Source organism: Sorex fumeus, unplaced genomic scaffold (assembly GCF_029834395.1).
Source record: "Sorex fumeus unplaced genomic scaffold, SorFum_2.1 ptg000026l, whole genome shotgun sequence".
Classification (NCBI taxonomy): domain Eukaryota; kingdom Metazoa; phylum Chordata; class Mammalia; order Eulipotyphla; family Soricidae; genus Sorex; species Sorex fumeus.
The window spans coordinates 11131834-11156837 of record NW_026606083.1 but is presented as its reverse complement, the minus strand read 5'-3'; the positions used below and the strand labels follow the sequence as shown (position 1 = coordinate 11156837).

General features: G+C 51.2%; 2 protein-coding genes and 1 pseudogene across 2 annotated transcripts in view; all 3 read right to left on the bottom strand.

The window, feature by feature from the left end:
- The window catches only part of DHTKD1 (dehydrogenase E1 and transketolase domain containing 1), a 31329-nt gene extending 13137 nt beyond the window's left edge, over window positions 1-18192 (bottom strand). Inside the window, 7 exon segments of the mRNA XM_056114700.1 lie at window positions 1364-1562; window positions 3320-3491; window positions 5350-5619; window positions 8280-8474; window positions 9105-9316; window positions 9802-9957; window positions 17985-18192. Of these exon segments, the coding sequence (XP_055970675.1) occupies window positions 1364-1562; window positions 3320-3491; window positions 5350-5619; window positions 8280-8474; window positions 9105-9316; window positions 9802-9957; window positions 17985-18141 (1361 nt within the window). The 5' untranslated portion in view covers window positions 18142-18192.
- The window catches only part of SEC61A2 (SEC61 translocon subunit alpha 2), a 257743-nt gene that overhangs the window by 35417 nt on the left and 197322 nt on the right, over window positions 1-25004 (bottom strand). The gene's annotated exons all lie outside the window — the stretch shown is intronic.
- On the bottom strand, window positions 23421-23567 carry LOC130024122 (uncharacterized; annotated as a pseudogene).

Genomic DNA, 25004 nt, shown 5'->3' with positions numbered 1-25004 from the left:
TATATATATATCATCATCATCATCATCATCATCAGTTACTGAGTTTTGCAGTGATAATCGAGCCAATGCGCATTTCCACAGTGCTCTGAGCTGGAAAACCTGCACGCATAACATCACATCTAATTCTGACCCCCAAAGTGAGGGCTGGGCAGAGAGGGTGTTTTCAGTAGATCCTGAGATATCTCAAATCCTTCAGTTTCTTCAGAATTTAAAGAAAACTGGATTGTCGTCCCAAAAGCTGACCAGTGCAGTGAGCAAATAGCCTGGAGCAAGCCCCCAAGCTCATTAATTTGGGTTGAACAAAGTGGGGGAGGGGATCTGTGTTAGGTCTAGCCTCTTGAAAACGGTGCTCCGGGGCACCCCACCGGCCCACTGCCTGAGCCTGCCTGCACTGTCCTAAAGCTATCCGACACAGCTTTCTATCATTAAAACTCCCCACCCAGCGCCAGAGTACAGCGGGTAGAGAACTTGCCTTGCATTGGTTGACCAAGGTTCGATCTCTGACATCCCATGTGGTCACAAATCCCTGAGCACCAGCAGGAGTATTTCCAGTAAGCCAGGAAAAAGCCCTGAGCATTGCTAGGTGTGGTCCACAATCCAAACAAAAACAACAAATCAAACCTCCCCAAGCAGTCTGGAAAGGCACTGGTGAGTTCATTTCAATAATTCATTTCTTTCACTTCATTTCTTTCCATCCAAAATATTGTCCCTACAGTGGCTAATCCACATCAAAATCATTCCTTTTTTTTTTTTTTTGGCTTTTTTGCTTTTTGGGTCACATTCGGCAATGCACAGGGGTTACTCCTGGCTTTGCTCTCAGGAATTACTCCTGGTGGTGCTCAGGATACCCTATGGGATGCTGGGAATCGAACCCAGGTAGGCCACATGCAAGGCAAACGCCGAACCCACTATAATATCACTCCAGTCCCTCAAAATCACTCTTGAGAAAGCCTTTTTGAGTCTTTATCACAGCAAGTCTCTGAAATCTGGGTGAGTTCGAATTCCCCTCGTGGTCACTGGCTTTCATGCTGAAGGGCACCTCTGAGAAGTGCACCCACAAATCCATCCTCCCCCCTCAAAGGAGGTGTCACTTGTACCAGAGAGCAGGGGACATTCTGTTCTGGCCCAGCAGTGCCAACCTGAGTAAGTTCAGGCAAAGCTCTGAGGGCATCTCCCTGCATGAGCCCAGCTGTAGAGGGGGTTGTCAGTTGCTCTCTGTTCACTTACTGAGGGGAAGAGCAGAGTCTCAAGAATAGAGAGGGGCTGTCCTACAACCGGCCCTCCCAGTTTGGCAAATGTCAAGGCTGGGGACTCCGATAAACTCATGTGCGCTGTGGAGAGGGGGCCGGGGGGATGCGTGTACCTGATGATCTTGTACATGATGGGGTTGGTGAAGAAGGGCTCATCCAGCTCATTGTGGCCCCACTGCCGGTAGCATAGCAGATCCACGATCACATCCTTCCGGAACTGGCGCTGGTACTCAAAAGCCAGCCGGGTGGCACGGACCACTTCCTCTGGGCTGTCCCCATTCACATGGATGACAGCGCAGCCCACCAGCTTCCCTGGGGGAAAGAGGCGTGTGCTGAGCATCTGTGGGCCGCCTGGGGAGACAGCCCGTGGCTAGATGCTGTGAACCCAAAGGAGCCCCATCCCAGCTCTGGGACTGACAGGGGAAGATGGGCGAGCCAGGCCACTGAGTCTCTGGATTTGTCACGTGGGGTAATGGCTCCTGCCTCGGTAATGGCTCTGCCCCTCTAGTATTGCAGATGAGTCAGTGAATACACTAAGAACGCAACTGTGACAAGCATGCACTTCATGAGCAACATCTGCTTTGTGACTGTTCTCTCCAAGATAAAAAGGATACAGCCCAGGGGAAAAGATGGATTTTCTCCAGAGAGAAATTCTGGAATATTGTGTTCATGTCACCATCAAACCAACCAGAAATACTCAGCTCTAAAAGGCACCTGGGAGGGGACCAGAGAGATAGGACAGTAGGGCGCTGGCTTGGCATGCAGCCCACCTGGGTTTGATCCCTGGCATCCAATACGGTCCCCTGAGCTCTGCTCAGAGTGACTTCTGAGTGTGGAGACAGGAGTAATTCCCTGAGCATCGCCAGGTGTGGCCCAAAAACAAATAAAAATCATTTTTTTTTAAAAAGGGCACCCAGGCCAAGCTCGGCATGTAAAAACAGACTAGTTCTTACCACCCAGAAATTCTTATAACCCCGTGAAATCGGGAAAGGATGACAAAAGCCATTGGTATCTGCAAATGATCCCAGTTTTACAGGCTAAAGCAGGTGGGCCCTGCCTCTCTGACCACTAAGCACACAGGCCAGCTGGTCAAATTCGTTGCTGCCATGCACCATCTCGACTTGGAGCTTGGGCAGCCCACACCTGAATGCCCTAAAGATGATCACGCTCATGTGTTCGTGTGTTGACCTTAGTTTCAGCCCCTCCCACTTAGGCATTTAAAATTGCACCTTTAAGCACCTCTCTTATTACTGTTGTTATTTTTGGCTTTTGACTTTGGGGCTACTTCTGTATTCAGGGGTCACTCCAGGCAGTGCTCAGGAGGCTCTATGCAGTGCGGACTGACTGAGGGTGGGCTGTGCACAAGGCAAGTCCCTGGCCGCTGTATTATCTCTCCAGCCCCTCAGTTCCACTCTTACCATATTTCTCAGATTGGAAGATCACACACTCGGATATAGTTGTTCGTTATTTTTTTTTTTTTTAGATTTTTGTGGAGCTGGGGATGAAACACAGGCAGGCCCTATCTTTTACCCAGAGTCATGGTAGAGACTTTGGCTTCTTTGCTTTGTCTTGTTTGGTGCTTGGGGGTTACTCCCAGCTCAGTGCTCAGAGGATGACATGGTACCAGGGATCAGAACCTGACTCCCACATGCAAAGCATGAATTCCAGGAGCTGAGGCAATAGCACAGCAGGTAGGGCGTTTGCCTTGCACGCGGCCAACCTGAGTTCAATTCCCAGCATCCCATATGGTCCCCCAAGCACCGACAGGGGTAATTCCTGAGCACAGAGCCAGGAATAACCCCTAAGCATTGCCGGGTGTGACCCAAAAAGCAAAAAATAAATAAAATTTATTTAAAAATTTAAAAAAAAGCATGGATTCCAGGCTTTGGGTTCTCTCCCCATACCCGTACCAGGACTTTATAGGGAATATTAACGCAGATGGTGCCGACTGACCATCTCTGGTTCAAAGTTAAACTGGAGTAACCAGTAAGGCCCACCATGCTGAGAACTGTGTGCTTCTCTAGAGCTCCTCATGCCCCCTCACCCCCAAGCGCCGCGGGGTCCCCTACCGATGTCACTGCAGTACAGGGAGGAGCGCCCCCTCTCGGCCGGGGTGGTGTAGCCCAGCTGGTTATTGACGATCAGATGCACGCTGCCACCGATTCGGAAATGCGGCAGGTTGGAGAGCGTGAATGTCTCGGGAACAATCCCTTGGCCACAGAAAGACGCATCGCCGTGAACCTAAATCATGAAGGAGAGGAAGGAAGGGAGGAAGAAAGGAAGGGAGGAAGGGAGGGAGAGCGTGAGGGAGGGAAAGAGGATGGGAGGGAGGAAGGAGGGAAGGAAGGAGGGAGGGTGGGAAAGAAAGAAAGAAAGAGCAGAAAAAATGAGTGAGAAATCCAGGTTCTTGGATCGAAATGCTCCTTTTTCCAGTAAAAAACCATCAGCTCATTTCCTACAGCGGCTTCCCTGTCCTCTGCAGCTGCCTCCCGTGACTTCCTCCCTGTCCTGCATGCCATCACCTAACCCTTGCTGGAGCACGGAAGGTGTCAGGGGGGAGTCTCCCAGGAACAACTCCCAGCCCAAACCCTGCTGTGTCCTCCAACTTCTTACCCATCAGGAAGGAAATTCCACAGAGTTCACAGTGCCAAGCCCTGTGAGGTGCCAGCACCACTGTGAGCATCAGGGGCTGATGTGGAGGTTTGGGGATGGCTCGGTGTATCTGTGGGGGTCTGAGGCCAGGAGGTGGATACCGGAGCTGCTCCATACATCTGCCACATGTGAAGGCAGCATTCATCCTTCTGCCTTCTCCACACTACTGTATCTGTTAGTGGTTCGTTTGTTTGTTTGTTTGTTTTGGCCTTTTGGGTCACACCCACTGATGCTCGGGCCTTACTCCTAGTTCTGCAGGAATTAGTCCTGGTGGGCTCGGGGGAACATATGGGATACTGGGGATCAAACCCTGGTCGGCTGCATGCAAGGCGAATGCCTTTCTGGATGTACTATTGCTCCAGTCCCCTTCTGATAGATATGAAGAAACAGCTAAAACGAAGGGTAAAGGAGCCCCAGTAAAGGTTCATCGTTAAATGAAACCTCCTATAGACTCCTGATGGATCACTCCCAGGATTAAGGGAGAAGACGAAGTCAGAAATACAGAAATCAGTTGTGCTTTTTTGCTTTCGCATGCAAGACTTCTTTACTTTTATCCTTACTTTACTGCGTAAGGGCTGGAGCGATAGCACAGCGGTAGGGCGTTTGGCTTGCATGCAGCCAGCCCGGCAGAGCCGGATTCGATTCCTCCGCCCCTCTCGGAGAGCCCAGCAAGCTACCAAGAGTATCTCGCCCGCACGGCAGAGCCTGGCAAGCTACCCATGACGGATTCAATATGCCAAACACAGTAACAGGAAGTCTCAAAATGGAGACATTACTGGGCCCGCTTGAGCAAATTGATGAACAACGGGAGGACAGTGACTGTGGCCCTCTTAAGCAGTGCTCAGGAGGAACAAGGCTGCTCCCAGTGATGCTCAACCTGGCTGAAAGTTTTAATGCTCGGGTTCAGAGTTGCACTACAGCTAAGGCAAGACCCTTCCTTTTGAAACCAAGCAAACAACGGATCAGAGAAAGAGGGAGAGCGTCACAGGCTGGAACACTTGCTCTGCAAGCGCAAGGCCCAGGTTCCAGCCCCCGCATCACAGTCATGACCCCCAAGCACCAAGCCGGGAGTGCACACCAGATGGAATGAGCCCTAAGCTACAGCAACAGCAAACCCTGCACATAAAACCTGCCCAGATCGTGGACGTGGAAGGGGCTTGGACCCCCATGGGCCCCCTGGTGCCCTATTTCCAGGCCAGGAACGTGCCTGAACTCTCAGGAGCAGCAGCTCCGTCAGCGGACACCCTCTGAGATGGTAACTCAGAGGAAGTGGTGGGAGGGGCCTTCTGACATTGTTCCCTGCAAAGTCAGTGGAAGCAGCTGCCTGGAGAAGGCGGGAGCAGCCTCGGACCAGCTGTCCATCTGTGAGACCACCAGAACCACCTTCTGGCCCAAAGTTCAGCCTCTCAGATCTGGGCCCGCCCCTTGGCCCGGGAGCTGCGGGCACCTGCAGGCAGATGACTCTGTCCCCGGGCTGCGCAGAGCTGTCGGGAGAGTAGTCGCCATCCCCACGGGACTGCTGCCGGCCTCGAGTCTTCCCCACAGCCACCGGGTTCACGGCCTCCAGGTGCGAGGGGTTCGGCAGCATAGTCACGTGCAGCGGGTGGTGCGCCCCGAAGTCCAGGTCCACTGAGGAAGTCAGGTGGGACAGCACGTCTCCCGTGGCCGAAACATCCTCCGGAAATTCACTCAGCCCGCGCATTTTCCGAAACATCAGCTGTTAGGGAAAAGCGTTTGTGTTATGTAGATGTCCTATATCACAACGGAGACCTGGGAAGGGGTGGGCAGTTCCTATCACAGCCCCCTTAGTTTATCACACCCCCTCCTTCATTTATATCACACCCCCCCTTATTTATATCACACCCCCTTATCTGTATCATACTGTATCATACCCCCCCTTAGTTTATATTACACTGGAGCGATAGCACAGCGGTAGGGCGTTTGCCTTGCACGCAGCCAACATGGCCGACCCGAGTTCGATTCCTCCGCCCCTCTCGGAGAGCCCGGCAAGCTACCGAGAGTATCTCGCCCGCAAGGCAGAGCCTGGCAAGCTCCCCGTGACGTATTCGATATGCCAGACACAGTAACAGCAAAGTCTCCAATGGAAACGTTACTGGGCCCGCTCGAGGAAATCAATGATCAACGGGAGGGCCTTTACCTTTACCTTTATCTGTATCACACCCCTCCTTAGTTTAAATTATACCCCCTTATTTATATCACAGCCCCCTTAGTTTATATCAGACCCCTCCTTAGTTCATATCATACCCCCTCCTTAGTTTATAGAATACCCCTCTTTAGTTTGTATCACACCCACCTTAATTTATATCACACCCCTCTTTAGTTCGTATCACACCCCCCTCCTTAGTTTTTATCACACCCCCTCCTTAGTTTATATCATACCCCCACCTTAGTTCATATCACATCCCCTCCTTAGTTTATACCATACCCCCTCTCGGTTTATTTCATACCCCCTCCTTCTTGCACACACACACACACACACACACACACGTGCACACACACCTTATGCACAGGATCTCACAGATATTCTTCTCATTCTTTAAAGAAAGATGCCAACTTTTGTTTTAGGGCCATGCCTTATTGCCAGCTTGTGCTCAAAGGTTATTCCTGGCTGTGCTCAGGGGAGCACCTGGTGCTGGATTCAAACTCAGCCCAGCTCCACCCTCCTGCCTGGCTCCGCCCTCCTGCCCGGCTCCCTCTCCTTCCTGGCTCCCTCTCCTGCCCGGCTCATCCACTGAGCTTTTTCTCTGATGCCCAGGCACCCACTTCGAGCTGCTTTATGCACAGAATTATGGAAACCGCATTCAAGTGAAGCACCGGCCCTCTGACAAGCTGTGAACAGTGAATAATCTCTGCCTATACTTTTCCTTTTGTTTGTTGATTTTTGTCTTGGGGCCACACCCAGCTGTGCTCAGTGCTTAATCCTGGTGGGGCCTGGGGAAACTTAAGGGGTCTCAGGGATCAAACCTGGGTTGGCTGCATGCAAGGCAAGAGCCCTACCCACTGTACTTCCTCCCAGCTCCTAATTTCCTTTTAGAATCTATTTATTTCCCTGGGCTGGGAGATGTCACAAAGGGCTGGGGCACATGGTGTGTGGGATGGGCGGGGCTCCTGAGCCTTACCTAGAGAGAGAGAGAGAGAGAGAGAAAGGACACATTTTTTTGAAAAAACCTCTTATCAATCTTGTTAAAATTAGCAATGTGAGGGACCAGAGCAATAGTCCAGCAGGGAAGGTGTCTGCCTTGCACACAGCTGACCTGGGCTCAATCCCCGGCATCCCATATGGTCCCTCAAGCACCGCCAGGACTAATTCCTGAGTGCAGAGCCAGGAGTAAGTGCTGAGCACTTCTGAGTGTGACCCAAGAATCAAAACACAAAACAAAGCAGAAAGTAGCAAGGGAAAGAAACCGAACTTCACCCCGTCGGCAGGGCAGGACATACTGAGAGCCACACGGTGGCCTTCTCTCCCATGGGTCACACTCTCCCGCTCAGAGATGTGGCTGGGATGGTTTAAAACTCAAGATGCACGGAACAGAGTAATGGTACAGTGGGGGAGGGCTTTGGCCTTGCACGCACGGCCCACCCGGGTTCGATTTCCAGCATCCCATATGGTCCCCTGAGCACCGCCAGGAGTAATTCCTAAGTGCAGAGCCAGGAATAACTCCTGAACATTGCCAGGTATGATCCCTGTCCCCCACCCAAAAAAAAATAACCCCAAGCTGCAGACAGTGACTAAATTACTAGTGCCCCTAGCCTGGGAACAGCAGGCAGGCTGGGCACTGAGGCACTCACACAGCTGTCTCTGTTCACGGGTGAGCTGCCTACTGATTGCTCCTGGGTCGGAGCTGGCGGGAGCTGTGCGCTTACACAGTGCGAGGCAGATGTCTCACCCCTCAGATCATTTTCTCAGTTTCAATTTTTTAGGGGAAGATGTTTGGGCCATACCCAGCAATGCTCAGGCCAAACCCCTAGCTCTGCACTCATGAATTACTCCTGCTGGTGCTCGGGGGGACCATATGGAATGACTCCTGAGCACTCCTGAAAAAAAAAATTGTGTTTGAGAGAATGGATTAAAAGTATGGAGGAAGCAAAGCAACTCTTCACATCCTTGAGGGAGAGACAGTCCAAATATCTAGAAAATGAACCCAAAACTAGCTCTATTGGCCAGTATGGGAATCACCAGGGAACCAGCCCTGTCCTAGGCCAACTGCTCACAGGGTTCGCTTATTCTCCTGAGGAACTGTCATCCCCAGTTCCATCCTGACCGACAGGCTTACACACCCCTTGATGAATCCGCCCCAGTTCCATCCTGGCTCACACGCTCCGCCCCTCTTCTGTCCTGCCAGGGAGAGGCCTCACCTCGGGCGGGAACTGCAGCAGACCAGTCAGCAGATTGAGCCTCCCTCTGTGGGGCATCCCGATGATGACGTCGGTGACCCCGCTGTAGGCCGACATCCGCAGCAGCTCGTGGAAGAAGCCCATCATGCTCTCTGCCCCCTCGCCGCCATAGCGCTTCACGGTGGCAAACTTGGTGGCCAAGAAGTGGTCGAACTCCTAGGGACATGATGTCAGAGAGCGGAGGCACAGGGCTCCAGCCTCTCTGGCACCGTGACGCTGCAGGCTTGCACAGTGGAGGCAGAAGTGAGGGGGGTCAGGCCACAGCAACCCAGAAAGGCCCAGAGCAGCAGATACAGCAGGGAAGGCCAAGGACACGGCCAGGCTTCCCTGGAACACTCCTGTGTTGGGGTCAGGCCTGAGATCTACTCCTTCCCCCGCTGGACGTCTGAGCACCAGCCGGCTGCCCGTTACTGGGTGTAGGGTTGGGCCCTCTCGACAGTCCGAGCTGCCTGTTTATTTTAATTCTGCCCCATTACCACCGCAGCCTACAGCAGGGCGAGCTCTTTCCCTTCACGGGGGAAGCAAGTCTGAAGAGTCTTGCCCGCTTTCCTAGAGTCAGCAGGCAAACACAGAAAGGTGGAAAGGTGTTTGGACTCAAGAGAAGCAAAAGGTAGCACTGTTTGTGGCCCATTCTTCTCTCCTGAGAATAAAGGGGTGTGTGTGGTGGGGCAGGGGGGAGGGGTTCAGCTCAGGGTGTTGCTGCCTGAATCCCCTCTCCTCGGCACCTGTGTGTCCCTCGAACGGGAGCTCAGCTGCTCCGCTGGCCCGGCCGCTCCAGTCTCGTACCTGAGACTCCAGCATCAGTCGGGACAGATGTTTGCGCTCTTCTGTGGTGAACGCCTCCTTTTTCAGTTCCTCGAAGCGCTTGGCAAACCAGTCCTTCTCCTCCTGGGTCTGGAGCTGGGATGTTTCAATAGAAATCTGCCCGCAGTAGATCTGGTCGAGATAGGCCAAGACCTCTTCGAGAGAGGCCTCGTCCTTCCCCATGTTCAATAATCCTAGGGGACGAAGCAACAGGGAGTATCTTAGGAATTAATGACAGAAATCTTGGTACGCATTTGCCCCATGATTCACCCGGTTGGTTTATCTGTGACTCTCTGTGCATGTTCCATGCCTTGGAGTGGAAGAAATGTGCCCTAAAAGAGCATTCTAGAAGTTTAAGATTGCTCTTCTGGACCATCCTGAGTGGCCTCTCACTATTACTAGGTGGACATTTCAGAGAGGAGATGAGAGCCCATCTTGGGCTGCAGGCCCTGTAGGGAGCATGGTCAGTGGGCCTTCCCTGCCATATGGAGGGTCCCACGGGGCTGCGGTCAGTGGTCAGTGGGTCTTCCCTGTGGTGTGGAGGGGTCCTGCAGGGCTTTGGTCAGTGGTCAGTGGACCTTACCTACTGTATGGAGGGGCCGTGGTCAGTGCTTAATGGGTGTTCCCTGCCATGTGGAGGGGCCCCGCAGGATGATGGTCAGTGGTCAGCAGGCCTTACCTGCCGTGTGGAAGGGCCCCTGCAGAGTCTGCACCAGGCTGTGGATTTCAGGCACTGTCTCCTGTAGGGCTTGTCCAGCAAACAGAGGATTGATTTTGGCTGCTTTGTGACCATGCTCACAGTAGACTGTCACCAGCCTGGCAAGGCCATGGTCAACTGGATTGGGGAGAAGAAACCAAGAACAGAGTTTAAGATGAGTGGATACAGGCACTGTGGTCTCTGTGTGTACCAGGACGCTGCTCAGCCTTGAGGGAAGAGGAAATCGTGCCTTTGCTACAATTTGGATGGGGCTGTTAAGTGAAATCGGTGAGAGGGAGGACAAATCCTGGAGGTCACTCAGCTGTGACACATAAAGGGACAGAGCAAGGGGACAGGGAGCATCTAAGGATAACCCACCCTAGGGTTATATGAGGTACCATGTGGTGGGAGAATGGGGTGAGGGATCAGGGGGCTGGAATAGCAGCAGGACAGGATATGGTGAAGTGTTTGGGTACTCTGGTTGGAGAAGGTGCACAGCAGAACTACAAACCGGAACACTGTGTAACCACGTTCCCTCAACTACGATAAGAACAGAGAAAAAGAAAGCCCTAGACCAGCCCCTCCAGCTGTTCCTATGTCCAACTCATCCTTTCTACCCATTGCATTGGCCAGGGGATATCAGGACTGGAGTCTCAGAATGCAAGCAAACACATTTCCTGTCTTAAAATGATCTTACCTCACTCTCCCAAGTACTTTTCCAGTCCTCAGAGACTTATTTAAAAGCAAATAACCGGGGCTGGAGTGATGGGGAAGGTTTTTGCTTGCTGTGGCAAGCCCGGGTTTGACTCCTGGCTCCCACAGGGTTCCTAGCAGGAGCAGGAGAGAGTCCTGAAGGCAGAGCCAGGAAAACTCCCTGAGCATCACCAGGCGTGGCCCAGGGGGGCACGTTCTGGACTATGTGTCTGTGTGCCAGCAGTAGTCTATGGGACCCATCCTCTTTCCTTTGGCCATCTTAAATTTGGGGAACACCTCCCCCAAAAAACTCTTGGGGCCAAGTGCTTTCAGCAGAGAGATGGCACCTGTGCGGGGCCTGTCTGGGGGTCCTGAAGAAAAGGACATTTGTGTTTTCTTTCCTTTTTGGCTTGGGGTCACTACCAGCGGTGCTGGGTCCCTGAAGGCCTCCATGGTCATCTAGCCCAGTGTTCGCTGACCCTCTGGTCTATAGACCTTGCCAGGTAGCAGGTATTGACAGGTTGGAGCCCACTGTCTACTGCCCTGGCTTTCACTGCCCAGCCATGAGCCAGTATGCAAAGCGGGTGCCGGGTCCAAAGATATAAAAAGGATGAAGAACACTGAGCTACATGGGGGGGGGGGGCGGGGAAGGAGGTGCCTTAGGCCACTCAGTGCTTCTCAGGGGCTACTCCTGAGTGTGAGCTTAGGAACATTTGGAGCTCCAGCAGCCAAATGTGGTGCCAAGGACCAAACCAGAATTTGCCACGTGCGAGACAAGTACCTGAATGGGGCCGGAGCGATGGTACAGTTGGGAGGGCACTTGCCTTGCACACAGCCAACCCGGATTCAATTCCTGCCATCCCTCAGGCCTGCCAGGAGTGATCCCTGAGCACAGAACTAGGAGTAAACCCTGAGTACAGCTAGGTATGATCCAAAAACAAAACAAAACAAAATAAAACAAAAGACAAGTACCTGAAGCCCCAGACCCTCTCTCCAGCCCCACCATCCAGGGTTCTCATAATCTCTAATGAGGCACAATTTCCTCCAACCCCTTTCAACATCTGAGAAAGGCTCTTGTGATTCTAATATATCCCAGGCCTAATACATTATTCTTTTTGTTTGTTTGGGTTTTAGGTCACACGCAGCGATGCTCAGGGGTTACTCCTGGCCACACACTCAGGAATGACTCCTGGTTGTGTTCAGGGGACCATAAGGGATTCCAGGGATTGAAACTGGGTTGGCTACATGCAGGGCAAATGCCCTCCCTGCTGTGCTCCAGCTCCCTAATACATTATTCTAACAAGCCACTTAGGGCCTCTTGTCACTTCTCAGAGCTCATGGCCGTGGTCAGTAACCATGACAGAGTTTGGATCTTAGGGTGCCCACCTCCAAATCCTGCTATTTGGGGCTGTGAAATGCCAGCCCACAAATCAGCACTTCTACTCGGCCCCCCCGCCCCCACTTCAAACTGGGGTGGACGGCAAATAAATTCAAGTTTACTTGGATACTCGGGCAGTTTACGGAGGTGAAAGTACACACTGTCATTCCCAGCCACGACAAAGAACACTCGCAGAGGTCAAAGTTTAACCAGTGAGCCGCGGACATTCAAAAGGTCACAGAGGCCACCGGAGTCCTTTCAAGCAGCGCCAAGGAAGACCTGCGGGACGCTGCCAAGATAAATGTATGAAGAAAGATGGTTGACGAAGGGCACACGAAGGGGAGAACGCCCCATGGCTGTCCTCCTCCCATCGACGGTGTCACCTTTGGGTGCAGGGGGAGGACGCGGGCCCCGATCTGTAGGACTGGCTCTCCAGCTCGCTTGGCCCCACCTGGCAGTTAGGAACAAGATTCCGCTCACTGCCTGTGACCAAGCTGGTCAGAGCTGGGACAACCGGCACCATCCTAAAAACAGAGATGAGCCATCAAAGCCTGTCCCGGCCTCTTCATCACGTGGAAATGGAAGGAACTGGCCCGGACACCCTATGAAACGAGAGGGAAGCTCAGCGAGGCCGAATCAGCAACGAAAAAAGATTGTTTTCCCTTTCTCTGTTTCCCACTTCCCTTCCCTTCGCTACTTTGCTATTTATGTTGTGATGACTGGGGTCTCTCTATCTATCTATCTGTCTCTCTCTCTTCCTCTCTCTCTCTCTCTCTCTTTCTCTCTCTCTCTCTCTCTCTCACATACACACAGGCATACTAGATGTATGCAGGTGTCATCTGGAGTCAGACTACAGGTCTCACAGTTGCAGTTTTTGCCTTTGAGCCTTTTCCAGGCCCCAAGCAGTGATTACCGCTCCCTTCCCTGCCTCATGCAGGCTACAAGGGTTGTTCATGCACAGTTCAAATTCATTAAATGATTAAATGCCCCAAATAAGCTGCTTATGTGGAATGCTAGTCTGATTTCTTAGTAGAACGAAATCGCTTAAGAAATGTCCTTTTAACTGGAGAGCTGAGAAGAATGTAAGTACAAGATCTTCCAACGTCCATGAGAAGATCCCTACACAAAAACCACAGGATCAGATAAAGTCCCCGCAGGTAAGGGAATGTGGGTAGGGCATCACGGAGCAGCTGGGAATGGAGCCAGGCTGGGCCAGAGAAAAAGAAACAGGCAGAGAATGAGGGGAAGAGACTCAGATAAAGGCAGGGAAGGTGGGGCCTGCAAAGTGCAGGGGAGCAGGGTGCTTGCCTTGTACGCAGCCTACCCGGGTCAATAGCCAGCACCTGATATGGTCCCCTGACATTGCTCCCTGCAGAATTGAGACTCACTTCTCAGCCATCATGCAGCTGCTATGACCCTGGGACCAGGGGGCTGGGGGAAAGGGATCAGATAAATGAACAAAAATGGCTGGACTTTACAGGCTTAAAAACTAGGTCTTGGGAAGGGGCGATGTGTTCACGGCGCCAACAGAAGCAAGACTTCAGGCCTATGAGCGTTATAAGAGAAACGGACTGTCTACTTTATCAGAGAAATCACATGCCGAGAAGGGAAAGCCTGCAGCTGCAGCCTCGGAACGTGGCTGGTTTCCCAGCTGGGAACATGACCCCATGGACCCCAGAAAATTCCAAGGGGGTGAAGGTGACAACCTTCAAAAATAAAGATGGTTCCTGGAACTGGGAGTAGCCCTGAGCACTGCTGGGCATCGCCACAAAATAACACACCCAAAATTACTGAAAAGGGGGGAAAAGATTCAACAACGCAAAGCCTAGGGACTAGCCATAGGCCGGTGGGATCAAGCCAACCCGTGAACTGCCCACACAGCCCAGGGATGCCCCACTCCATCCGACCATGACTCAGCTCTTGTTTTCCCATTCATACTTTACAGACGTAACAGGGGGATGTTTATGGAAGTGGCGGAGTCAGTTGATAACATTCCAGAAGGGCCACCTGACACATTCTTCTACATATTCTCCAGAAAGGCCAAGCCTGGGCACAGAAAAAGGAGGACATGGTTACTCTGGGCACGGCAAGGAAAGCCCAGGGCAGTCCTGGCCACTGGGATCGAGTGTGATGACTAACACTTATTTTCCAATACTTACTTTCCTCTTCTTCCCTAAATATTTCTCACTGGCACATGGTCACTGGGCTGTGTGTTCTCCCTTGCAAGTCATATATAGAAAAGTATTGACATTGACCAAGTTCTGATGAATGCAGTGCTACTAGAAGTGGCATCTACAGTCCCCCTCCCACACAGTCTGGTAGGAGCTGGTTATCTACAACCATGACAGAAAGTGTGATAGCACAGCCAGAGCGATAATATAGCAGGGAGGGTGCTTGCCTTGCATGCTGCCAACCCAGGTTCAATGTTCAACATATCATATGGTCTGTTGGTGTTCACCAGGAGATGCTAGAGCACAGAGCATCGCTGGGTGTGGCCCCCAAACAAAACAACAACAAAAAAACAAAACAGAGATCTGGCAGTGAGGAAAAACCTCAAGAAAATCCCTCCAAAATGAACCTCATTTGGGGCTGGAGCAATAGCACAGCGGGTACGGCGATTGCCTTGCACGCAGCCAACATGGCCAACACAGGTTCGATTCCCAGCAACCCATATGGTCCCCCGAGCACTGCCAGGAGCGATTCCTGAGTGCATGAGCCAGGAGTAACCCCTGAGCATCGCCGGGTGTGACTCAAAAAGCAAAAAAAAAAAGAACCTCATTCACTGCTGATGAGAATAATAATAATAATAATAATAATAATAATAATAATACTGCTTTAACCTGTTTGGAAAGTAATAAGAATACTCCTCAGACTAATAAGAATGAAGACCCACCAGCCCCAGCAATTCTTTCTGGGCATATACTCCAAAGACCCAAACAATCACTTCAGAAAAGACTTCTGAACCCCAATGTTCACTGCAGCACTATTCACAACAGCCCAAATCTAGATGCAAACCAAGTGTCCAAGAACAGAGAATTGGTTAAAGAAACTCCGGTAGCAGGAAGATGAAATCATACAATTTTCTGCTATATGGAGCTGGAGGGGCTCATGCCGAGAGAAGTCAGCCAGAGGAGAGGGAGAGACACAGAATGATCTCATCATTTGTGGGGTATAAAGAAACTTGCTGCCAGAGAGATAGTACAGTGGGGAGGGCACTTGCCTTGCACACGGACGACTCGGGATTGATCTCTGGCATCCCATAGGGTGGCCTGAGCACCACCAGGAGTGATTCCTGAGTGCAGAGCTAGAAATATGCCCTGAACACAGCTAGATGTGGCCCAAAAAACAAGCTAACAAAAATAAAGAGGCTCTTTAAAAAGGAAAGAAGGAAGGAAGGAAGGAAGGAAGGAAGGAAGGAAGGAAGGAAGGAGGGAGGGAGGGAGGAAAAGAAACTTAGCCAGGGCATAACAATGGCTAAAGGCAACCGAACCTGAGAACTGAGCTTATCCCATGGTGGGGAGCTTATCCTGTGTGTGGGGGGAGGTTGTTCAGTGGGAACTCTGGGAGAATAGTGGAGGGGAATTGGTGTGTTGAGATGCTATACATATGGCACCCTAGCATTAAGAGTATCATAAACCACAATACTAAACATTTTTTAGAAGGTATCTCAACAATTGTGCATCTGGCACATAGTAGTCCCCTAAGTGAAGGTGGAATTGAACCTGCGTGGACATTTTTTAGGATTTTTTCGTGACTTTTATGACATAACAGCATTTGTCACAGGTAGCCAGAGCCCTCAGCCAGAGAACTGCCCAGACTGCAGGAAGGAATACATATTCCCAGAGCTGAGGTTGCTGAGCTTTGCATGTGGGAAACTCGGGTCCAACCCCCAGCACTGCACAGTCCCCTGAGCTCTGTCAGGAGTGACCCCAGAACACAGAATCAGGAATGATTCCTAAGGAACACCAGATGTGGCCCCAGCTCACCCACACTCCCGGCTCCCACAAAGACAATATACTCTGGAATTTATGACAACCATTGAAGAAGAACCAGAAAAGGGGGTGGAGCGATAGTACAGTGGGTAAGACACTTGCTTGACATGTGTACAACCTGGATTCAATCTCTGGCCCCCACATGGTCCCCTGGGCCCTATCAGGAGTGATGCCTGAGAGTAAGCCCTGAGCACAGCCAGGTGTGGCACCCCAAACAAACAAACAGACAAACAAAAAGCTATAAAGGGGAGAGCCTGAGGGGAGGCTGGGAACTGGCATTTTGAGCATCAATCAGCGTGATTTAAATGCACACTTAGGTATACGGACAACTTACATATAATTCAAGACACCTGAATTGCAAAGTGAAATAAGCTGTGTATATATATATATATATATATATATATATATATATAGTCTCATCCTCAGGGATTTACAGTCCAGAGTCAGGAGTGATTCCTAAGGACCACCAGATGTGGACCCCAGCCGACCCACTACCCCCGGCTCCCACAAAGACAATATATTCTGGAATTTATGAGAACCATTGAAGAAGAACCAGACAGGAAGGCCAAATGCCTTCCCTAAAGCAACCCCATGGCATTCAAGAAAGAGGAATAAGATTACTTTTTTGTTTGTTTGGGGGCAACACCTGGAGATGTCTGGAGGCTACTCCTGGCTCTGCACTCAGAAATCATTCCTGGCAGTGCTCCCGGGACTATAAGGAATGCTGGGGCTGAATCTGGGTCAGCCACATGTAAGGCAAATGCTCTTCCTACTGGTCCAAGCTGGACCGAGCTCCAGCCTCTCAGACTTATTCTTAATGTCCTGTTAGATCCAGATCCAAATATTGAGGTTTCCAGTGTGTGGTGTAAGATTCAAAGGTCAGCTGCTTAAATGATGGAGTTGTCAATGTTAATCTAACAAGTGGGCTAAGATGCCAAATTATTATTAATTTTTTCTAAGGCTTGATATAAGTATTCATCATCAACTAAGAGGATGATGGATAAAAATACAATAACGTTCAAGCATAAACCAAACAGTGGCAGGAGAGAAAAGGTGGAGGGAGGGCAGGATGTTTGTATTGCACAAGGCCAACCTGGGCCCGGTCTCCAGAACCCCATAAGGGTTCCCCCAAGCATCAGGAGTAATTTCTGAATGCTGAGCTAGAAGTAAGCCATGAGTATCACTGGATGTGGTCCCCAAACAAAACAAAACAGAAATTCCAAGCATAAACCAAACAATCAGGGGCCAGAGCAATAGCACATCAGGTTAAGGGTAAGGCTTGTTTGCCTTGCACGCGGACGACCCAGGTTCAGTCCCTGGCACATCCTATATGGTCCCCTGAGCACTGCCAGGAGTGATTCCTGAGTGCACAGCCAGAACTAAGCCCTGAGCATCACCGGGTGTGACCCCCAAAGCCCCTCCCCACCGTTGGCAAAAAAAAAAATGAACAACCCCCCCAAACACTCAGCATTAGTTACTTGCCCATGAACATGCAACAGAGGCTCCCAAACATGTCTCCTGACCCATCGAAATCACTCTGAGATGCCAGGGACCAAGCGGTGCCAGGAGAGAAGCCAGGTCCCTCCCATGCAAGACCCTGGACAGACTCTCTATCTCTCTTCTCTCTCTCTCTCTCTGTCTCTCTCTCCTCTCTCTTCTCTCTCTCTCCAGTCCAGCAGCGGTTTTTCGATATGGGAGCCACACCTGGCGTTGCTCAGGGGTCACTCCGGGTGAGGCTGGGGGACTGACTCTACCCGACCCAGTCGCGGGGGTCTAACACGGCTCCACTGTGCAAAGCGAGCGCCCTGCCCGCTGCTGTCCTGAGCTCTGACAGGCTCAGGGGGCGCCCTGGGAGAGCCTGATGGGTGAGGACAGGACTTTCCGAGGCTTCCCCGCACTCCCACCACCCGGGTAAAGGGGAGACCTCGACGAGCCCTACGCGGAACCCCCAAGCACCAGGGCTGGCAGGCCTGGGGGGGGTTGGGGGGACCCCGACACTGATTCCGCCCGGACGGCACGCCTTGTGCAGAACCCCCGAGCCCAGGCCTTTTCCTTCCTTCCAGCACAGCCCCCCATGCCCACCACCCGGCCCCCTGCCCCACCTGGGGGGCGCGCCAGGCCGCTCCGGGGCTCGCGGCTCTCAGGCTTCCTCGGCCTGTAACCGTAGACTCCCCTCTCCGTCTGGTAGCCGCGCCGCAGCAGCAGGGGAGGCGCCCGGCCGAGGCCCCGTCTCGCGGCTGTCACGGTAACCGAGGCCATGTCCACCGGGTGCGGGGCCTAGAGGTAGCGGACGAGGAGCTGCAAGTCGGGCGGGAGAGACGGTCCAGCCCCGGGACGCTGCGCGCGGGAGGTAACCGGGGAAACCCCGCCTCCGGACGACGCCCCCGATCCTGATTGGCCGGGCCCGCCGCCGCGGAGCCAATGGGGGCGTCGGATTCCCCAGGCGAAACCCCGCCCCGGAGCTCGGAGGGGCCAGCGCTGTGCTGGGGGCGCCGGGGGCCGCCCTGCAGCTGCCCGAGTGTGGGAGGATCCAGCGGCGGCGTCCAGACGCTTGCATCCCACCAGGGGTCATCAGCCGCCACCCCTCGGATGGAAGGCCTCACGCAGAGAGGGGATCTGAGGGTGCACGCAAAAGAAATGAAAAGATTCAATTCGAAAAAAAAAAAGTGCCTGGGACTGAGATCAAGGGAGGCCAGAGGGAAAGGTCATCTAAAGGAGTCGGAAAATCAATATCTTGCCTCCCCCTCCATTTTTCTTCAGAGTTTTGGAGAAAGAAATCGATCCGGGAGGAGGAGCCTGTGGGAAAGGGAGAAGGAATCGGACAGGGACGGTTTTCAGTCATCTCTCTCAGTTTACCGATTTATTCCATCCAACGACCCTCCTGTGCCAACAGAATGCAAAGGGAGGGCAACTGAATCCTTTCCCCGTCGGCCGTCATCCTAGTCAGTTGTACAGCGACAGTCACTACTTCTAGGAACTTTATTGACAAAAAGAGCCCAAGATATTTTTCCTCCTTACACGTTCAACCTGTATTCCCAGCGAGCCCAATGCCAGGTCCCAGAGGTGAATCAAATATACCATCTGCCCTTAATCAATCCTCAGTCTGTGGCATACTGACCTTGGCACACAGCCGAGAGATGGAACCACCCAGTCATGTGCAGACGCCCTGCAAGCACAGAGAAGCATTGGGTATCCGCAAAGTCCCCAAGTGGAAGAGATGCAAGGGCAGAATCTCTGAGATGGGCACTTTGGTTGGTGCACAAGGAGAAGGGCATACCATGAGAGTCTCAAGGAAATCATGTCTCCGAAGGAAATCATGGGCATTGGAGCTGGAGAGACATTTGATGGGTTTTTGTTTGTTTGCTTTTGGGCAAATAAGAAACTACTCGGGCTCTATACTAGGAGTCAAGGTGGGAAGGGTCACTCCCAGGGATGCCTGGGGGGACCCTGTGATTTGGGGACAGAACCTAGAGTTTCTGCAATGCTCTCAACCCCTGGATCTTGAAGAGAAATTTGAAGTCAGGGTATACAGTGTCCAAAGGCTAGAAAATTGGGCATTTGTTAAGAGACCATAGTGGAAGGTGGATAGGGATAATCAGAAGGTTAAAAGTTTGGGGTAGAGGGGCTGAAGCAATAGCACAGCGGGTAGGACGTTTGCTTTGCACGCGATCGACCCAGGTTCCATTACCAGCATCCCATATACCATGGTTCTCCGAGCACCGCCAGGAGTAGTTCCTGAGTGCATGAGCCAGGAATAACCCCTGAGAATCACCAGGTATGACCCAAAAAGCAAAAAAAAAAAAAAAAAAAAAAAAAAAAGAATGTGTTCATGGGCATGAGTGTGTGAATGTATGAGTGTGTTTGTGAGTGAATGTGTATTTGTACGGGTGTATGTGTACAATAATGTGTGTTTGAAAGTGTGAATGTGTGTACATGTGAATGTGAGTGTGGGTGTGAGAGTGTATATGTGCATATGGGTGTGTGTGCACAGGTGTGGGGTATGTGTGTGAGTGTGTGTGTATGGCTGTATGTGTGCATGAATGTGTGTGCGAGTATAAGGGTGCGCCCTGCCACCACACTCTGCTTGCTTGGGAGCAAGCAGACAGCGGACACATGCCCCAGCCCCGGTGACAGCCAGAGCCACACCTAGGCGAGGGGTCGTCCCTGCATTCTTCTGAACCCTGTCCTGCACATGCGCACACACACACACAAATGCACACACACACGAGCGGGTACACACACACACACACACGCACGCACAAAAACCAGCAGTCTTGGTCCAGCTGGGGCTTTACTTTCCTGAGTTTCAGTGCGTTTCACCATGTTTCCTCAGAATGGAAATGGGAGACCAGCTGGCCGCATTCTCGACTTATCCCTGCCCGCAGAGGTATGTGTTTCATTCAGTGGGGCAGTGTGAGGGCTCGCTGTGGAGTCCAAGGTCAGGATGAGCCTTGGAAACCCAGGGTCCTGCAGGGGGGAAACCTGGGCTCCTGCCGGCTTGCAGGGACTGAGCCCACACTTGGTGGCAGCTGCCCTAGATGCCCTGGGTGGGGCCGGGCAGAGATCTGCCCAAGCGGCCTCAGCACTTCACTGAGGCTCTTAGGGTCTCGGTTGAACGTGTAGGTGAGCTGGGTCCCTTCAGGGGGCTGGATGTCAAGGTGAGCTGAGTCCCTTCAGGGGGCGTATGTGACCCAAAAAGAAAAAAATTGGGGAGTAAGGGACTGGAGTGATAGCACAGCACATGGGGCATTTGCCTTGCACACGATCGACCCGGGTTTGACTCCCAGCATCCCATATGGTCCCCCAAGCACCGCCAGGAATAATTCCTGCGTGCATGAGCCAGGAGTAACCCCTGTGCATCGCCAGGTATGACCCAAAAAGAAAAAAAAAGGTTTTGGGTAAAGGGTAAGGGAGTCATCACAGGATAAGGGTCCTTTGCATGCCACAGAATGGGAGATCCAAAGTGCAAAGGTTCATCTTGGGCAGGAGGGAGGATTCTTTACAGATTACTAAAAGGAAGAGCAGAAACTAGGGGAACTGACTCAGATGAACTGAGATTTGATCATGGGAAATTCTTCTATGTTTTGGGTGAAATGTTAAGTCAAATTGATAGCAGAATATATACATAATGGAACACTATGCAGCCATGAGAAATGAGGCGATCCTGCAACTCACATCAGCCTGGATGGAACTGCAGTACTTCATATTAGGTGAAGGAAGCCAGAAGGACAAGGACAAATACCCTGTTCTTACTGATCTGTGGTACAGAGTATAACGTGTCTAGAGATTGGAAGGTAGCAAAGGTGGGCAAAACATTAACTCTAGATTACAGAAGCAAAAATGCCAGGGGAGGAGAGAGAAGAGGAAGTCTGGAGGGAACATGGGGGCAAAGGCTTAGTGTGTGGGGCGGGCTCACATGTGAAGACTCTCAGGCTTTCTACAACTCTCAACCACCACCAGACAGCACTGCTATAAGCAGGGGATCAAAATTATAAGAAGGTAAACATGTGTCTGCCAAGGAGGCGACGAGGGAAGTGGGAGGGAAACTGGGGTCACTGTCACAGTCACTGGAGTTGGGACTGGAGTTGGAACATTGCATTCCTGAGTCCCTGTTGTCAACAATTTTGTAAATCATGGTGTCTAAATTAAAAAGAAAAATCAGGGCTGGAGAGATAGTGCAGAGGGTAGAACACTTGCCTTGCACACAGCTGACCTGGGTCGGATCCCTAGTATCCCACATGGTCTTCCCAGCCCTACCAGGAGTGATCCCTGAGCACAGAGCCAGGAGTAATTCCTGAGCACCACTAAGAGTGCCCTCACTCCCACCAAAGTCTGAGGGAATGTCAAGAAACAGTGAGCAGTGAGAAGGAAACACTGTGCTGAGTGTGTGTGTGTGGGGGGGGGCATAATTTCAGCAGCCTACTTAGGTTCTGGATCAGAGCAATAGCATAGCAGGTAGGGCGTTGGCCTTTCACAAACGATTCCTCTGCCCCTCTTGGAGAGCCCGGCAAGCTACCAAGAGTATTCCTCCCACATGGTAAAGCCTAGCAAGCTACCTGTGACAGATTCGATATGCCAAAAACAGCAACAACAAGTCTCACAATGGAGATATTACTGGTGTCCGCTCCAGCAAATCAATGAATAATGGGAAGACAGTGACAGTGATTTAGGTTCTGACTCAAGTCCAGTCAGAACTATGGAGTTTCTCTCCAGAAGAGTTCCACTCCTTTTCTGTGTACAGAGGAGTCAGGGGCTGGAGTCAGCCAAGGCTGGCATTCTGCCTGGCAGGGGGTGAAGATGAAGCTGGAGGCCATCTAGAGCACTGAGCAGTGAGATTGAGAGCAAGGGAAAGGGGAATCGGGGGGAGAGGGGGAGGTTTTCACCGAAAACAGATGGGATGGCGATAAAAATACCGAATGCCCGGAACAAACCCCAAGACCTCTTAGCACCTGTATTGCAAACCATAATGCACAGAAGGAAAATGCCTCCCATGGAGGGAGGCTGGGGGTGGGGTGTGGGGTGTTAGGGGATGTTGGTAGGGAGACGGGGGACCTTGGTTGTGGGAGGTGTACTGGTGGAGGAATGGGTTCTGGATCACTGTATGACTGAGACCCAATTATGAACAGCTTTGTAACGGTCTGTCTCATGGATATTCAATTAAAAAGTTAAAAAAAAAGTAATCTGGAGTTCATGCTCAATTCAATCAGCTTAATCAATGGCTGAATAAATAGCAGTATTCCTACATTAAAACAAACAAACAAACAAACAGATGGGACCGGCAGAGTGAAGACGCTGGGATGGTTGGGACGGGGAGTCTAATGAAAGGAAACTAGTGGTTGAAATTGAAACGTGGGGCCAAAAGCAGAGGCGGGCACTGCAGGTGCGGGGCTGGAAACCCCTTTCGCAGACCTGTGAACCGTGGATTAGAATTCCTCATGTATGGGACCTTGGTCACTTTAGTGGTATAGATGTTAAATACACCTCAAAATCGTAAGTGCCAGCACTACTGTAAATGTGTCCCAAACTATAACCGTTAAATCAAATAAGTGAAGGGGCTGGAGAGATAGTTCAGTGTGTAGGCCACTTGCTTTGTACGTGGCTGAACTGGGTTTGATCCCCAGCATCCCATATGGTCCCCCCAGCACCGTCAGGAGTAATTCCTAAGTGCAGAGCCAGGAGCAACCTGAGTATCACCTGATGTGGTCCCCCAAAAAATCTAAAAATGAAAAATCAAATAAATGAATTTGGAGACCGGAGAGTTAGCACAGGGGGTTAAAGCGCTTGACTTGCTTGTGGCCGACCCTCATTTGGTTGCTGGCACTGCATATGGTCCCTGAAGCACCCTTAGGAGTGACCTCTAAGCACAGGGGTTGTACCCCTTCCAAAAAAAGCTTTCCTTAGATTTTTTTTTCCAATAAAGAGGTAAGCATTTATTTCTTCAGGTTCGAAAGTCTATGTCTTTTACGTTACATAATCCCTCTATAGAATATGGGAGACTTAACTTCTGCCATTGCCAAGCAGAAATTTTCATCATCATTAGTGTCTGCTCACCAGTCACGTCCTGATAGTCAAGAATGGCAGCATAATTGCATGTCATTTCTATCAGAACCTAAGACTAACATGCAGGTATATCGATCTCACGTGCCAATGATTCCAAGATTTTATTGCCCGTCACAAAGCATACTTGTGCAGTGCCCCAAGAGTCTCTCAGAAGGCGCTGATGTGTGAGGTCTTGGGCATTTCTGGCCGTTTGTAGATTTGTTCCTTCTGACACTAGCTTCAGCCAGGTGGGGACGCTGTGGTGACAGGACATGGTCACTGGGACCAGCCCATCCCAGGAGCATGTGGCAACCCATGGTTGTGGCGGGCAACTGTTTTCGCACCTTCTACTTGTGTCAACCTGTTATGTCTACCCACTACACAGGACCCTCATCTCCCTCAGCTGCCCACTTCTTATGCTTGGAGTCCAGAGTTCTCCCTGGAAGCAATTCTCTTGCAAATTTCCCCATTCCCCTACTCTTCAGGGCTGCTCTCACTACTGTAATGCAGGGGCAGAGAGGAACAATCCTGAGTTTCTACTCTTCTGGACAAAGTGAATGCTGCAGGCAGGATAATGTTTATTTTTATTTAGTTTGGTTTTAGGGCTTTACTTGGCAGTGCTCGGGGATTACTGCCAGGTGTGGCCCCCAACCCAAAACCTAAAACTCTACCTAAATAGCAGCCAACTTCATTGCCTTCACTTTTTTTTGCTTTTTGGGTCACACCCAGGGATGCACAGGGGTTACTTTTGGCTTTGCATTCAGGAATTACTCTTGGCGGTGCTCGGGGTACCATATGGGATGCTGGGAATCGAACCCAGGTTGTCCATGTGCAAGGCAAATGCCCTATCCGCGGTACTATCACTCCAGCCCCTTGTCTTTAGTCTTAATATCAACTGTGGTTGGCCATGTTCGAGGCAAGTGCCTTAATATCTGTATTATCTCTCTCACCCTAGAATCTTTTAACCACAAGGATCTTTCTATGTTCTTTATCCTGTACTAGAGTTTCTCTGCCTACTGGATTGTCTTTGTTAGTACCTATTCTCTACCATTTGTCATTAAAAAATACAAAATTCTCCTGACTTCATGTACTTTTTGTGCTCTTCATACTAAATTTTCCCAAATGCTTGTTTTCTTCTTCCTATCTTCTGTTTGGCCGTAGCTACTCCCAGCTGTCTCTACTTCTTACCCAAAGAGGCTCCTACAAAGTCAGTCATGATGCCTTAGGTGGGAAACCAACAGCAGCTCTCCATGGCTTATTCTCTTGGTGGTGTTGGAGACAGTGAGTCCATCTGCTTTCCCGAAACACGCCTTTTCTTGCCTTTCATGGCACTACTCTGGGACCTTCTTCCCTTCCTTTGTCTTCCGAGCGGAAGTCTCTAAGGTTAGAAATTACTCAGCGCTCAGAACCGCCCTCTACTTGACCAATTTCACCTGTTTTCTTCCAGCTTTCAACATGAGCTCTGTGGATGACTAAAACCTTTTAAGCCAAAACTCTCTGAATTCTACATGCCTATTGGCTCTCCAGAGGCGGAAAATCTGGACCTCCTGATTCTTCTGATTTTAGATAAAATTTTGCCTCAT